Source organism: Stegodyphus dumicola, chromosome 5 (assembly GCF_044657685.1).
Source record: "Stegodyphus dumicola isolate Sdum_Otavi_A_Nest chromosome 5, ASM4465768v1".
Lineage (NCBI taxonomy): Eukaryota > Metazoa > Arthropoda > Arachnida > Araneae > Eresidae > Stegodyphus > Stegodyphus dumicola.
The window spans coordinates 104,153,626-104,168,507 of NC_140772.1; the positions used below are offsets into that span (position 1 = coordinate 104,153,626).

Consider the following 14,882-nt stretch of genomic DNA (forward strand, 5'->3'; position numbering starts at 1 on the left):
TTTTTTGTATTTATAACTATACTGTTTACAAAAGTTGTTAATAGTTAAAATCTTTAAATTAAATGCGTGCAAAAATAAATAAATAAATGAAGAAATAAAGTAAAATGAAACAAAACAACAAATGCCCGAAAATGGCAAGAAAGAAGCAGATACATTTTGCATATTTGTTATATTATTTTCATTTGTAATTGCTTAATTTTTGTCTGAATTTTACATCTAAATAACAATGCATTATTATTGTCTGGGTTAGCAGGAAAATTAAAAATAATATCTAATACTGCTTATAGACGACTTCCTCAACCTACACACAGTGAAACAAACACCAGTAACAGCGGGATGCAATCAGTTTCAAACCAGTGAAGAGAATCGTTACAGTTTGATCAGGAAGTATACTCGAACGGGAAAAGAAGGAAAGAATTATTTCACGAAATATTCTGTTAGAAGAGTTGTTAGGAGAAATTTAGATGAGAAATAACTGTTATTAATTAGAATGGGTGTAATCCGTGTAGGGTCTTCAGTGTAAGTTTTAGATAACTTTTAATGCACTATATAGAATACTGGTAGTTTTGCAGAAGAAAGCATTTTCTAGCGCAGCAGCAATTCAGTGCGCAAGCAAATATTTTTGCTTGCTAGAAAAGCAAAGAGTAAATATATTTAACGTTGATTTCAAGTGCATCCATAACAAGCACCTCATTTTTGTTATGTCAAAACAGCGAAATGTAGTTTTTAATTTTTTTTTCGATTTTTCACCCTATACATATGAGAGACACGCATATGAGTAGTTACATGAAGTTCATGTTTTCATAAGATCCAGATAGAAAGAGTATTGTAAATGAACAGTCTTTCGCAAAGCACCTGTTTACACTCGAAATCGATTGAGTTACTGACTATATCTACGCTTCGTTGCTTTGCTAATTTTAATTATAGTAAATTGTGTTAAAATCTTCAAACATGAAAAATTAAGATTTCTCATACATAGATATAAAGACTTCATAAATTAATTTGATACATTTTTACTTTTCATTATTTTATGAGTCATAGCATATGTGTGCGATTAGAAAGCAAACACCAGTAATAAACCAGTAAAACACCAGTAAATACTTAAAAAGTAAAGCCTGAAAATTTTCAGAAATCTGAAATTTATTTAATGCTAATTATTAAAATTCGTGAGCTCATTTTCATATGGAAGGGATGATTTGTTTTATAACATTAAAAAATAAATCACATGTCTTAATTTTTATCGGTTCATGTCGGAAGTGTTAGAGATAAAGTATTGTTTCACGTGAAAGCGCAAACTTAAAACATTTAAAATGAAAATAATGATAGATTAGGGTATTGTTCAAAATTTGTATATAGATAAATTGTTTCCACCTGAGCTAAATTACGCTTCGAGATGCCAAGCAGCAATCTCGAATAATGTATATTATATCTAAATTCTTATTTCATCGTTATTTATGTTTCATCGTTTCGCTTTTTAGTGTGCGTATGAATATAAATATTTCTGGTAATAACTGGTTCTGGAAATAAACAATAACTTTGCCATCTATTATAAACTTCTTTTGTTTAACATTATTCTATACTACAGATAATTAAACATTCGTTTAAAAAGTCACATTTTGAAATGGGATGAATTCGCAATTAGCGTCTTGACCGATTTGCTAATAGTGTATGAATATGAGGAAGAAAACATTGCAGTTATTTCTATGCTTAAATCACTCTCTTCTACACCAAATAAGCAATATATGGCGTAAGAAATATTTTCATTAATTACAAAAATGCATTTTAATGCGTATTAATGTCTATTAGTTAGATGCATTATTAAAAATTGAAAAAGCATTAATACTTTTTAAATGATATAGCTTTATATAGATTAATTTTTTAAGCAATTACACGTGGATTAATTTCGAATGATAAATTAAAATTATAACATATTGCTGAATGGTAAAAGTCTGAAAATTCGTTATGCGTCAGGCACATGGAAGATAGACATCTTTTGTTTCAGGCAATGAGTGACAACACTTGATAAACCGAGCGATTGATCTATCCACGGTAAATATAACATAATTGGTAAGAAATTTTGAACTTTTTTTATGTAAGGATAAAACTTACTTAACATCTTAAAAAATCTAACCTGTCACTTAACCGAAATATTATTGATTATAATTACTTCGCTGATTATCTTAAATAGAACTAAATACCTTAAAAATCACGTTAAGAATTTACTAAACATAAACAAAGAGTAATTAAATAAATTCACCTCCCATAAAAAAGCATGTTTTTTAGACTGTGAAACTTGAAAAGCAAAGAGGGAACTGCAGCTTTGCAGGATAAGTTTTATGGCCTAGCCTTTAGTATCGAAAACCTTCTTTTTATAATTTAAAGAACAAAATTATTTTTTATTGTAAAACTTTTATGACATGAATTTTTGTGTGTGTGTGTGTGTGTGTGTGTCAGTGGAATTGAATGCAACATGACTGTATGCAATGACACTTACAAACTTTCTTGAATTGTCAGGGTCATATTCTTAACAACATTTTGCATTAATTTACTTTTTTTAAATAAGCAAAACATTAATATGTTACCTAGTTATAATTCATTACTTGAAAAAAAGCTTTCACAATTTATAAGGTTTTATGTTAATTAAGTTCATTAATCTAGTTAACTGTCTTATTATTTTGGTTTAGCTCTATTTACCTATCGACTATCTTATTATTTTAGACTACTAATCTTGATTGCCACTAAAATGCAAATTAGTTAAAATGCTTCGCAGTATAGGTTGTCCGACATTCTGTGCTAGTAGTTCTAACACAGTATTCGTCATTCTGTAGGAAAGGTTATAAGGTTCCGCCTTCCTAGCGTGCCTTCGTAATGTAGTGGTTCTGCACGCTAGGCCGGTATTCCAGAGGTCCGTGGTTCGATTCCCGGCGAAGGCGATTGCTCATTTTTCATCTTGCCTGCTTCCAAAAAATACCTAATGTCTCTCCAAGGTGACTTGCCGGCTAAGCTTTTGCTAGTCCGATTGCTTCGCGAGGATTTACTGAGGCGAGACTGCTAATTAGGTAAACATGATAATTTTTTACTTCGAATTCTATTTAATCTGATCGTGCATTCTGATTACCTTTATTTTCTGCTTTCATTAAACTCTGAGACATATAACCTTTATTCGTGCAAATAAACAGTTTTATTTTAACCTTTTACTTTGGTTGTGATCCTTTTGGTTAGAAGACAGATAAGACGAAAACTCAATCCAAAACGCAAAAATAAGAGGTTCATGTTTTATGTTCATCCTAAGATTTTACTTGACAAATTTCAATAGACACTTTCATGCCTTTCAGTATAACTAATATTTGTAGTCTGACAGTCAAAAAGAATTTTTGCAAACAATTATCAACTCCTTCACGTGGTTTATAATTAAGGAGTTTAAGTCCTAGTAATTCAGCATAAAACACTGAATTCCTAATGTATTTAAATATACCTTACCAAAGAAGATTTTAATATAATATAGTTTTGACAATAAATTATTGCGTTAACTGTATAAACTGAAAAATCACTTACTTTACTTGCTGGCTGGAGCTGGTAAAATCCAGAAGCATGACTGACAAAAAGCAGAATGCAGGCAGGCACTTATTACAAATTCTTCTCTGAATCCTTCTGCAGAAATTTCTGTTGAAATTTCAATTCAACATTCCGAGCCGGATACAGAGAGCTAGAGATCTGTATTTACGAGAAAAACACGAGTTGTTGTTTTCCTCCTTTCGAAGAATAAAAGAAGAGATCCGCCCACTGATCGGAGTTGGAAGTTTGGACTAAACTCGGACAGTGTCCGGCAGCATCCGTAGAGAGAACAAGAGGAGGAAGGACATCGACCCAAACGGAGTGCGCTCCGAGAAGAAACTGAAAACGACGCTCGGCAAGGCTGCCAGGTGAGGAATCAAGGTCGTGACGTCACCGAAGAATATCGTGTTTTTGTTGTTGAAAGAATGAGGCGGCACGCGAGGCTGTCATCCCCCGCCATTTTGAGCCACTTCAAGGTCGTCAGAAAGACGGAGTTTCCATTCCATCGAAAGAGCGGACATGCCAGTTGGAGGATGCTGCAGTTTTCAAACCCTTACAAACATATAAATTTAAAAAAAAAAAAAAAAAAATCCCGGTTACTTTTAACCTGTCACTAAGCCGGCGCTAGGAATTTTTATATCCAGATGGTCTATTTTAGTGTGAAAAATATTCATGAGTAATCTGTTTCAATTATAGTTATTATTGTTTAACAAATAAAATTTAGTTAACAAGAAATTAAAATTCAAAAGGCAAAAATTGAATTTTGCATGTTTATTTTTACAAATGACTTAGGTTATTGTAAATTCTCTGAGTACTTTTAAATTAAGCCAAGCTACAACCAAATTACATCGGTTTATCGGGATATAATTCCATTGCAAATAGAGCGACATCTGTAATACACAATAAAAAAAAGCTTTTTGAATGCTGGATAATTGTTCCTTTATTTTAATTTTTTACATTTAGTCTACTGGATTTTGAGCTTGTCTTGATTATTTTTTATTCAAATTTAATTCATCTTTTCTGATGTAGAACTGAACGGAGCAATCATTCATTTTAATCATATGCTATTCAACTGGAAACAATCCAGTGATCATTAGGTTATCGTTACACAAGATGAATAGGAACTATAAAAAAGCTGAAGGCATTTTTTTTTATTAAACTACTAATGAATCAAAACCTCTGAAGATTAGGATAACCAATTAATTTTTTCCCCTTTAGTTTGACTAGTTAATTAAGTACAAGTTTCTGGATCAAAAAAGTTGGCACATGTTTTAGAGATCACATAACTTGTAAAATATTTGCAAATTTCCTTTATAGATGGAAAAAAGTTCATTATTGCAGCAACATACTTAATTTGTATTTAATTAAAATAATAATAATATTAAGGAATTCTGTGCGCTTTTTTTGAATATTTGTGTTTTAGTTCTGTTTCTAGCATACAAGTATATAAAATTTTAAGGGCCTTGAAAATCTTACTGCCTGGAGTCCCTGACTGGCTTTATCCCTCCCTAAGTCTGTACAATATTCAGTATTTTCATACCCAGCTGGCTAGATTCCTTCCTATACCCCATCTTTTAGAAGACTGTTTAAGACTCTGATTAAGGTATTGTTTAATGAATCTCTTCAGTATTATTAAAATAATGACCTCTGAAGAGAGACTTCCGTTTAGAGAAGAGAAAGTAAGTTACTATTGCCAAATATGGCACATAAGAGGAGTTGACTGAGAATTATGCGCTTTCCTTTGCTAGAAGCTACTTAACGAGAATGAAATTGTGTGATCCGGTATTGCAACGATTTGATGAAGTAAACTTAAAACTATTGGCAGTTTTATTAGTCCGAAGAGGCGTTCGTCCGAACGGGCTGTTAGTCTCAAAACAGGGTTTTTCGACGTATCACTTTTAATGCCTTGAAATCACTTTCCAAATTGTTGCCAGGAAATATTATCGCCATCTATTACTTTTAAAGGAATTAAGTAATGAAGAATCTGCATAAATGTATGCATGTTTCTTGCACTGTGAAAACATGACGGTACCTACGGCCATCAATTTTGAATAACATAGTTCTCCACCCGAAAATATGCCCATTCGTTCGAATTCATTCGAAGTTCGAATTTTGATTTTCGTATTTTATATTTCCTATACTGTAAACCTTTAATGAATTTTGAACAAACTCAAATATTTGCAAGCGAGCAGTGGTAACATTGGGTGGATAAAAACAGTGTTATTCCAGCGCGCGAGACTATATATCGCAAATTCTAAAGATATGCTCTTTTTAAATATTTTTTGTTTTGCTATTCAGCTGAATTTTATTCGGCGATTGTTAAAGTTTGAGCCCTTTAATTTTTTTTTTTCGAGGAGTTATATTATTTATTTATATGAGGAGTTCAGTTATTTTGTTTTCACGAATTTATTTCACGAGTTATTTTGTTTCATAATATGAAAATGTTAAAAATAAAAGTTTCGCATGGTGAAAATAATTTACTTTTGCTAGCACTTTAGTTTTGTAAATATATATTATTTATTGCTGCTGCATATGTGTGGGGTCTGAGAAACTTGAATCTGCTTTTCAAGTATTAAAGGTATCACAGAGATTAGTTAAGTTTTTATACTTTCTGATGATTTTATAAACTAGATCTTTTAAACAGGGATTTAGTTAATGATTTTGTTTTGATAACATTCATCCTCTATAACATAATTTTCTAAATTACTGTCATAAATATTGTCTCATATTTACTTATTATCTTAAACAAAGCTATAACTTCCACAACAATTATCAACCTCTTAAAGCGCAAATTTGGATGAGGCTTTTTTAATTTGATTGTGATATAGTTCCAGTGTAAGAATGGTTTCTGCTGTTGCTATTCATCGAGTATCAGACAGTTTGTTTCACTAATAGAACTTTTTCATAGTTTTCCAGGTGTCTTACAAAATTTTCTAGCGATGAGGGATGCAGGAAAAAAAGGAGCAAATAAATTGTACAGCAAAACTAACTATATTGTTACGAATGTTGTACACAGACAGATAATTTTAGTGAAATTATAAGAGAAATTGTATTTTTCTATATAATGTAAAAGCTGAGAGAAACGATGCTCTGCCGGAAAATAGAGAAGCAAGTCTATTTAACATTGAGTAAATGGCTATCTCGCTAATTTAACGAGATATGGTCATGCTGGCAACGGTTTTAGCGCCTAATTTTTATCTTCAAATTTGGCAAGAAATCACCTAAAGTCGCCAAACTTGGAGACATTTGGGTCCGGTCTCTGAATAACTATAATGGATATTGTAACTGAATAACTGCGTAATTAATGCTTTGTAATTGAATAACTGTAATTGATGACATGCCTTCCAATAATATCGAGAGGCAGAAAGTACTAGAAATATCTCAGCGGCCGGATGAAAACTATATAAGGCCGGAGACAATGTCTGCTGTCTGCTCTCAGTTGTTTTTAGTTCAACGCGAGTTCGGAGTACTGAAGTTCGGAGTACCCGGTCAGTTTCGATCTTTAGATGCCCTTTCGCTGCGTTTTGTTTAATGTTCTTAGTAGCTTGATGTACTCTGTGATATTGTGAAAAGCTGTACGACTTTTTTTTTTTTTTTTATGTGGAAAGATCCGGAACTGTGAAGTGTTTCTTTTGGTAAAAAATTTTTTATCCAGCTATCATCAACTCTGTATGCAATTAATTTATTATAAATTTGTACGCAGGCAACAGTATTTAAAGGGGAAGTACCTAAAGGATGAAATTAATCGCTGAGAATGTAGATTTTAATGCGAACCTGCGATTCTCAATATTTTCCTGATAGGTTCTCTGAGTTGTCATATTTTTGCCTTTGGCAAAGTTCTTTGCCTATTTTTTGCAAAAATTAACAATACTTGCTGTTCCAAATGTGATCCTTCGAATCAAACTACACGAAACCAATGAATTTTTCTGTTGCATTACCGTTTGATAATATGTATTTACAGCAAGTGTTAATTGAACCATATATCAAATATCAGGTAAGGAGCTGAATCAATAAGTATAATTTCTTCTTGCTGCTGCTGCTTGTGATCTCATTGAAAATAATGGCGAATCATTAACGTTTTCTCGTCCAAACGTGATTGCAAAATACTGCTCTATCAATTCAGGAGTTTGAAGCATGTTAAGTAATTTACTTTTCTATTACAGTTTTAAGATACTAAACTGACTCAATTTTAACTATACTTCTGAATACTAATCCTAATCAATACGATAATAATTGTTAGTTGTTATTTTTAACAGCTCTCTTTTCCAATATATTCCATTTAGGTTCTTTCTATTGTAATAAACCAATATCGAATCTATTAAAATTGAAGACTTATGCTATTTCGAAAGTTCATGATCGAATGAAGGTGCTATATATGTGTGTATAAATAAAATATGAAACATGAAAGACAATCACTAATAAAATTATTAATTTAATTCGCATTTAAATCTAAAAAGACTCCCTTCGCATCTACATAGCCCAGCAGTACTCCGCATTGCGAAAGCTCTGAATCAATCATCATTCTGAATTAAAACAAGGCAGCCAAGCTTACAAATATTACTGCAACTAACTACGCATCCTCTTTTGCCGCCTACACTTGCTAAATGATGTTTCTACACGAAACTGTGTTTTTCTATTACTTAAAATTGAGTATATAGAAATTGTGGAGCACTTATATCACCTCCAGTGCTGCATAAATCAAAGACACATCCTAAGAAATTAATAAACTATCTGCTAAACTTGGAGCGTTCGTCTGCAACTCCATCTTTCCAGCTACACAACTTCTTCGAGCTATCTTTAGTGGAATATCTTATTTGTGTACGAGTTATATCTCTCTACAGCATTTCGGCCATAGCTAGAAAGTGAATTGGTTTTATCATCCGCAAAAACTACATCTTTACACAAATATATAGGTTTTCAATATGTCTGGAATCACAAACATTCCATAATTTAAAATTTTCAGCTTTATTCTGTTCTCAAAACGTTTTGAAAGGACAGCAGACTACACAGTTAATCGTTTCGAAAAATGGTAGCTAATTTCTCTCATCTTGAATTTTGTTAATTTTCGAATGGTAAAATTGATCACCCATAGGACATACATTTGATCCCTGTCCTTAGACACTGATATTGTCCATATTTTCAACATCTTTTTGGCTTGTTCGTAGTTTCAAAACTCCACAGTCCTATGAAATGTTCTAAAACAGAAATCGACAACTAAATCATTTCTCATTTTTTTAAACAGAAATTATACTCACTCATGCCATCTAATAAGAAGCAGGTTTCTATCTTTCCAATATAAATAAGTAAATAAAAATTCTTTCAAACCAGCCTTTTCCAAAATGTGTTTTACGATTTAAAAATTTGCTGCATTGTAAAAGCAAAAATTATGTTGCAGTTATATCATGTTTGGCTGACGAGAAAATATTACAGTTGAGCTACTTTGACTGTATAATTTGTACCCTAAAATGGTTTTGTAATTACAATTCTGCACACTTATAGTCTTAAAAGCTCCAGGAAACGATGCACAAACGGCTACGATAGTCTTGTGAGATTGGACAAAGGCCTTACGAACAGAATGAACCTAATGAATCAAGACCTTATGGAGTGGGAAGATCGCGCCGTCTTACTAAAAAGTATATTAGTGTTTTAGAGTTTTCAGCACTTTTTTAATTATGGATTGGATAACGTATATTATGGTAAAGCCTAAGAGAAATTTCCGCATATCTGGAGTGGCGTCTTTGGTCTTTTCTCAAGGAAAGTTTGAGACTTTTTAAGGAAAAATTACATATTATTAACATAACACACAGGGTAAATGACGAAACCTCCATGCAGGCACCTTGTTTCAGGAAGATTTAGGCTCGCTTCCAACTACCACTATTCAGTGACTTTATACCACTATTCAGTGACCTTTTAAAGCTCGGTCGTTGAGGAGCTGCATTTTTCAAGAACAAAATAACAAGGTTTTCTTACAGTAATTATGATTTATTAAGTAATGTAATTTCTCTGTTCGTTTGCAGGGAAACTCTGTTTGCCTTAGAATCATGAAACGTTTCCCCTTACAATGGAGAATTCCTTCATTCTTAAGTTACGCTACCCGTTACGTTTCCCCTTCATTCTTAAGAGTTTCGCATATTGCGCAAGTGTCAGTTTAATTAGAAAACAGCGACATAGTCTGTTTTAATGTAAAATTTTATCGATATCGTTAGATATTGTTTTCGATGCAGGTTCAAGTAGAATAGTTCAATGCTCTCGATTCAAGGCGATCACTTTCAAGAGAGCCTAGAATGGTCTGGAATCGATGGATAATTTTTTTTAAATGCATCTTTTTTTAATTTGTTACATGCAAGCCCAATCAATTAGATTACTTACTTGAATTAGTTTTAACAAACGGTTTGTTCCATTCTCACTTTATTTAAAAAATCCTGAATTTCAAGTGATTGTGCAGCCAAAATGTCTCTGCAGCAGCCAAATTTGCGATTGTATATTAAAGGTTAAATTGTAATAATATTGTTTCTTTGAGCTTTCAAATATGTACCAATTTAATATAAATCTTTGTATATGCATTATGTATTTCGGATGCAAATTTATTGAATGCGCACTACATAGAAAGTGCACTAGAAGCACTACTTAGACAGTACAATTTATCAACAAATCTTTTATGTAGCACATTAGAAGCTAAACAACTATAAGCAGAATTTTCTCACCAAAGAGCTGAAACTTTTACTTACATAAAACCACTAACCTTAGCATTTTATACCGAGCATAGTAGTCCTACCAACTTACATTACCTATCCCCATTACTTACCTGAAGATCGTTTTAACATCGTAAAATTTTTAAAACCTTTATCTGGCAACACTAAACTTCTTCACGTGGAACGACTAAATCTCCCGAGCTTCACGGCTCGGGGACTACAATTTTATGAACGACAGCTAACGGAATACGCTTCACTTTACTTCATTCGTAATTTTAACGGAGAGGTAGTATCCTGATCTATTATGTATGCAAACTTTTCTAACAGATTGCGTAAGAATTTGACTTCCACTTTTATCTTCATTCTTTCGCATTCATGCGGATTTGTGGAAGAAAGTGCTTATAAGAATGCCGTAAAAGACGTGAAATTTATGATCCATGAACAAACTTATACAGACTATAAGAAGAAATGATGACTCTTCTTATTTGTTAAAGGCATCTCTTGAAAAGTCCGATTTTCACGACTTTATTTTGAGAAATCTCCTTCTGTTTCGTTTGCACAAAAGATCCACATTAGAGCTTTTTTTCTAACTGAAAGAGATCAGAAAAGGTTTCTTACTTCTACGAATAAATAAATAAATAAAATTCAATCACAGTTTTAGATTATAGTGTAACACCTCGAACAGTTCGCATTAATAGTTTAAAAATAGTTAAAAATTCTTAAAAAATTTTAAAATATAAAAATTAAAAAACTTTTTAAAATTGTACTTCATCTTTACGGGTTGATTCCAATTTAGTGCTTAAAATAATTTTAAGTTAAAAAGTTGCTTACTAGTTTAAGAAATAGTTCTCCAGTAATTCTAAAAATATAAAAATTATGATTTAAAAAAAAAAAAAAAAAAAAAAAAGCTTTTCGAAATAGTAGTGCCAAATGACAAGCGGGGAAGAGAACTAGCCATGATGTGCTATTATTATTATTATTGTTATTATCATTTAATCCCACTGACGGACTCTTCTAGTTACACGTCGTGAGATGGTTACATGACCTATAATCCATGTAGTTCATTCGCCCAGACCGCACCAGAAAGAGGGACCGACATTAGACCCGCAAGAAAGGAGGAAAGACAATAACATAAGCCATGTCTTCTACAGGACTGGAATCCGGAGAAAGTTCTACAAATCATTTCATCCTAAATTATAGCCTAATGAAGACTTAATTTATAGACGAAAAGATTTAAATATTCAAGATTGTAGCTCCGCATTTATTTCAATGGGCCTCTTGCTCACAAAACCTGCAATATAATAAGCAATAAGTTTACCATTTAATAAATAAAAATAGCATCTAGTATTGCGACTTATAAAACAAATCTTTAATCGTAAATAAAATTAAAAATCAAAATCAATTTCAATTCTATAAATTCCGGTGTTTTTTTGCTTTTATTATTTTTTAATACAAAACAATATCAGTAAGAAAAGAACGAATATTATAAAGCACATTACCGTATGAAAATGATTACAACCGTTTGATTAATATCTGGAAAAGAAATACATAGCCATGATCGCAATCCATATATTACATATAGATTTCATTTTTCGTACGGATATTAGCGTATACGTAAGTTAAAAACTTTTCACATTATATAGTAGCAGAAATACGTTTTATTTTTTATACTCATATAAGTAAAGCTTATAAAATGTTATTAATAAGTGCACATCGAATATGTGTTCTTTCATTTAAAATTAAGCGAAATATAAACACCGTTTGTTTTGGGTAGATTCTGATTAAAAAAAAAAAAAAAAAACTATCAGACGCAGGTCCCTTTTTTTTTTTCAGAAATGAGAAAAATAGCAAAAGTGATTCTATTAATGAAAAACATGGATTTGTTTCTGATCGGCCCAGAAATCCATACAGTTTTTTTCAACATCTATGCCAGATTCAGGTCTCTTTTTTTCTGCAGTTTTAAATTTTATATCGGTTTGTTTTGATTCCAGTTTAATTTTTTTCATTGGTTAACAATGACGAGACACGCACTTTCATGTTATAAAACAGGGTCTTGAAGCTACGGCCATCGCAATGTATCCGGCCCGCGAGCAATTTCGATTTGGCTCTCCAAAGGTTTTAAAATATTTTTTTAAAAGTTAAAATAAGCAAGGTAACGTACACATTACCTATTTTATATAGCAATTAAGCTATAAATGCAGTGCTTGTCATGCACGTTCTTTATAAAACATGTTTAACCTTACACACTTGTTCGTAAATTTACTATGAATGAAATAGATAGCACTATTAAAAATTTGCCATTCTACCTTTTATGAGAATAAAGGTTTCATGCATCATCTTTATGTACTTTCATAGCAATATTTTAGGTTTGTTCACAGAAATTTTCAGCATCGATTTTGTTTTTTCCTTCTATATATATTACAATTTAAATTTTAGAGATGTTTGTTTCACACAAAACGTGCCCCAAAATATGAAATGCTGCCTGTGAACGAAAATTTGCACCTGATCAAAATGTAAGCAAAATGCGTTGATAAATTGTTATAACTGAGAGGTAAATCCAGTTAAAAGTATAGTTATATTGCAAGTCAAAGAAATCTCTGATATTCTGGGCAAAAATAATTTTTGGTTATGTTTAAACAGTTTTAAGAAAGGTTAGGTGAAACTGCATGAAAGTTTAAAATAGTCTGTCCATGTTATCATAGTGGTATAAACGCAACTACAAAAATTTCGCTTTTATATTTACAATATTTCAGTGTTTTGGTACACTGCCCAAAGAATGAGTTTTAGTTATAAAAATTCTCTTAAACGCAAGACAGGGTTTAGCAGAATGCTTTGGGAACTGCATGAAAGAAAAGTGCGCAAGTCCAAGCACTCGAGCATGCTGCCGTATTTCAAGTCATCCATGTCACCCTCAGCAGATGAGAAGCCGCGACCTTGACATCGCCGCAAAGAAATAGAAGCTGCATTCATTAATGATTTGCCTGCTCTGGCGGATTCAAAGGACTGTAAAAAAAGATCCTTACAATCACTAAACACATCAGGTATCGAAGACTCAGCAGTACACACTACAACCAGTATTGTACTGCATTTAACTTGGCTTGCTATAGAACACTGCTAAATAATACACTGTTAATAGTTTGGAACTCAAATGAAATATCATTTGCTGTGTGGACCCCCAGTGCTTTCGTATTTTGTTAGAAATGGATTTTGGAAGAGGTATTTGCCTTTTGGAACCTTATTTTGCATTATTTGCACTTTGGAGCAGGATTTTGCAGAGATTTTAGAAGAGTATTTTCTTCGCAAAAAATATCTCCTTTAAGTTTCAGAAAATTCAAATCTTGAAAGGATAAAATGGTTAAAATTTCAAAGTAAAATAAAGAATTATTAGATAAGAATAATGAAGAAAGAAATTAATCGCATATCTTGTGCTTAAAATAATAGATAATGGCGGACAAATAGCAAAGATTTATCCCTACACGGATAATTAATTTAATAGCTGTGTTTCCTAGAAAGGCATCCCTATCTTACCCTTAGAAAGGTCCTCGTCTTCTTTGGCATAGTCAGTTAAACAATTACGTTGTAATTAGGCACTCTTAGTAGTCATTTGTCAGTTTGTAAAAACTGTTTTCCGACATTGAAAATCTTGTGCTCGTCTGCTCTGGTGACCAAACATGTCTTCGGTTGCGTAAGTTAGCAATTGAGCTTATGTGATTATCGCAGACTTGTTACAATCAGCCCGCGATCTCGTTTTTGAGGAGTCAATGGGCATGCAAATAAGTTCAAATACTTTTTCCTGCGGCGGAACTCATTTTGTGACCTAAAAAAACCGCGCTCCATCAGTCTTCTTTCGATTGGTACCTGCCAAAACAGTAATCAATATTTCTTAAAAGGAAACCTTTCAAGATGTAGTACCTCGTTCGAAAGATATTATGCTTAAAAGTCAGACCGAAAATTATTTACTTCAGGTGTAGCAGAATCGAAGTTCCACTCGATGGGGATTGTTTGTCTGCAAGAGAAGTGAAATGATTTGGAGAGAAAGCTTCGAAACCATTATTTATTAGTGCATATAATTGTTCGCTCATCTTTTGTTTTTCTGTTGATAATTGCTGCCTCTTTGCATTCGCTAACATAAATATGTTTAGATAATGACAACTTTATTTGGTTTCAGGATGAACAATGCTATTACCTTTCTCAGTATGTTAAGTCTTACTTCTTCAAAATGAGTCCGGAGAAGAAGATTATATGTAGGATAACAATTTATTGCTGGAATAAATGGGAAAATTCGTGGAGTCGTAGCAGTGTGAGTAGTGAAAACTTAAGTAAATAATATAATAGCCGTAAATGAAAATTTTATGGCGTAGGAATTAAACAAAAGTTTCGCAAAAAAGTCGTCGCTGTCATTAACATTTTGCAGAAAAGATGCCGGCCAGAAATGGAACAATAACACAAGTATGTAAAAAAACAAAAATTATATTACACGTTCTTCAGTTCAAATTTATGTTTATGAACCAATAAAATTCTGGAAACGTTTCAGCTCCTAAATTTTCGATCTGAACACTGTTATCGGAAAACAACTTTTACTTGCTTCCAAATATTCAGCAAATCTTAAGCCAATTCAAAGTTCAATTTTCTTAC

The 14,882-nt window shown here is 32.2% G+C and overlaps 1 protein-coding gene across 1 annotated transcript in view; it reads right to left on the bottom strand.

The window, feature by feature from the left end:
- LOC118196536 (uncharacterized) overlaps positions 1-3,882 on the bottom strand; it is a 248,138-nt gene extending 244,256 nt beyond the window's left edge. Inside the window, exon 1 of the mRNA XM_085816935.1 lies at positions 3,556-3,882. Within this exon, the coding sequence (XP_085673061.1) occupies positions 3,556-3,593 (38 nt within the window). The 5' untranslated portion in view covers positions 3,594-3,882. The remainder of the gene's footprint in view (positions 1-3,555) is intronic.
- Between the last annotated feature and the right edge of the window lie 11,000 nt (positions 3,883-14,882).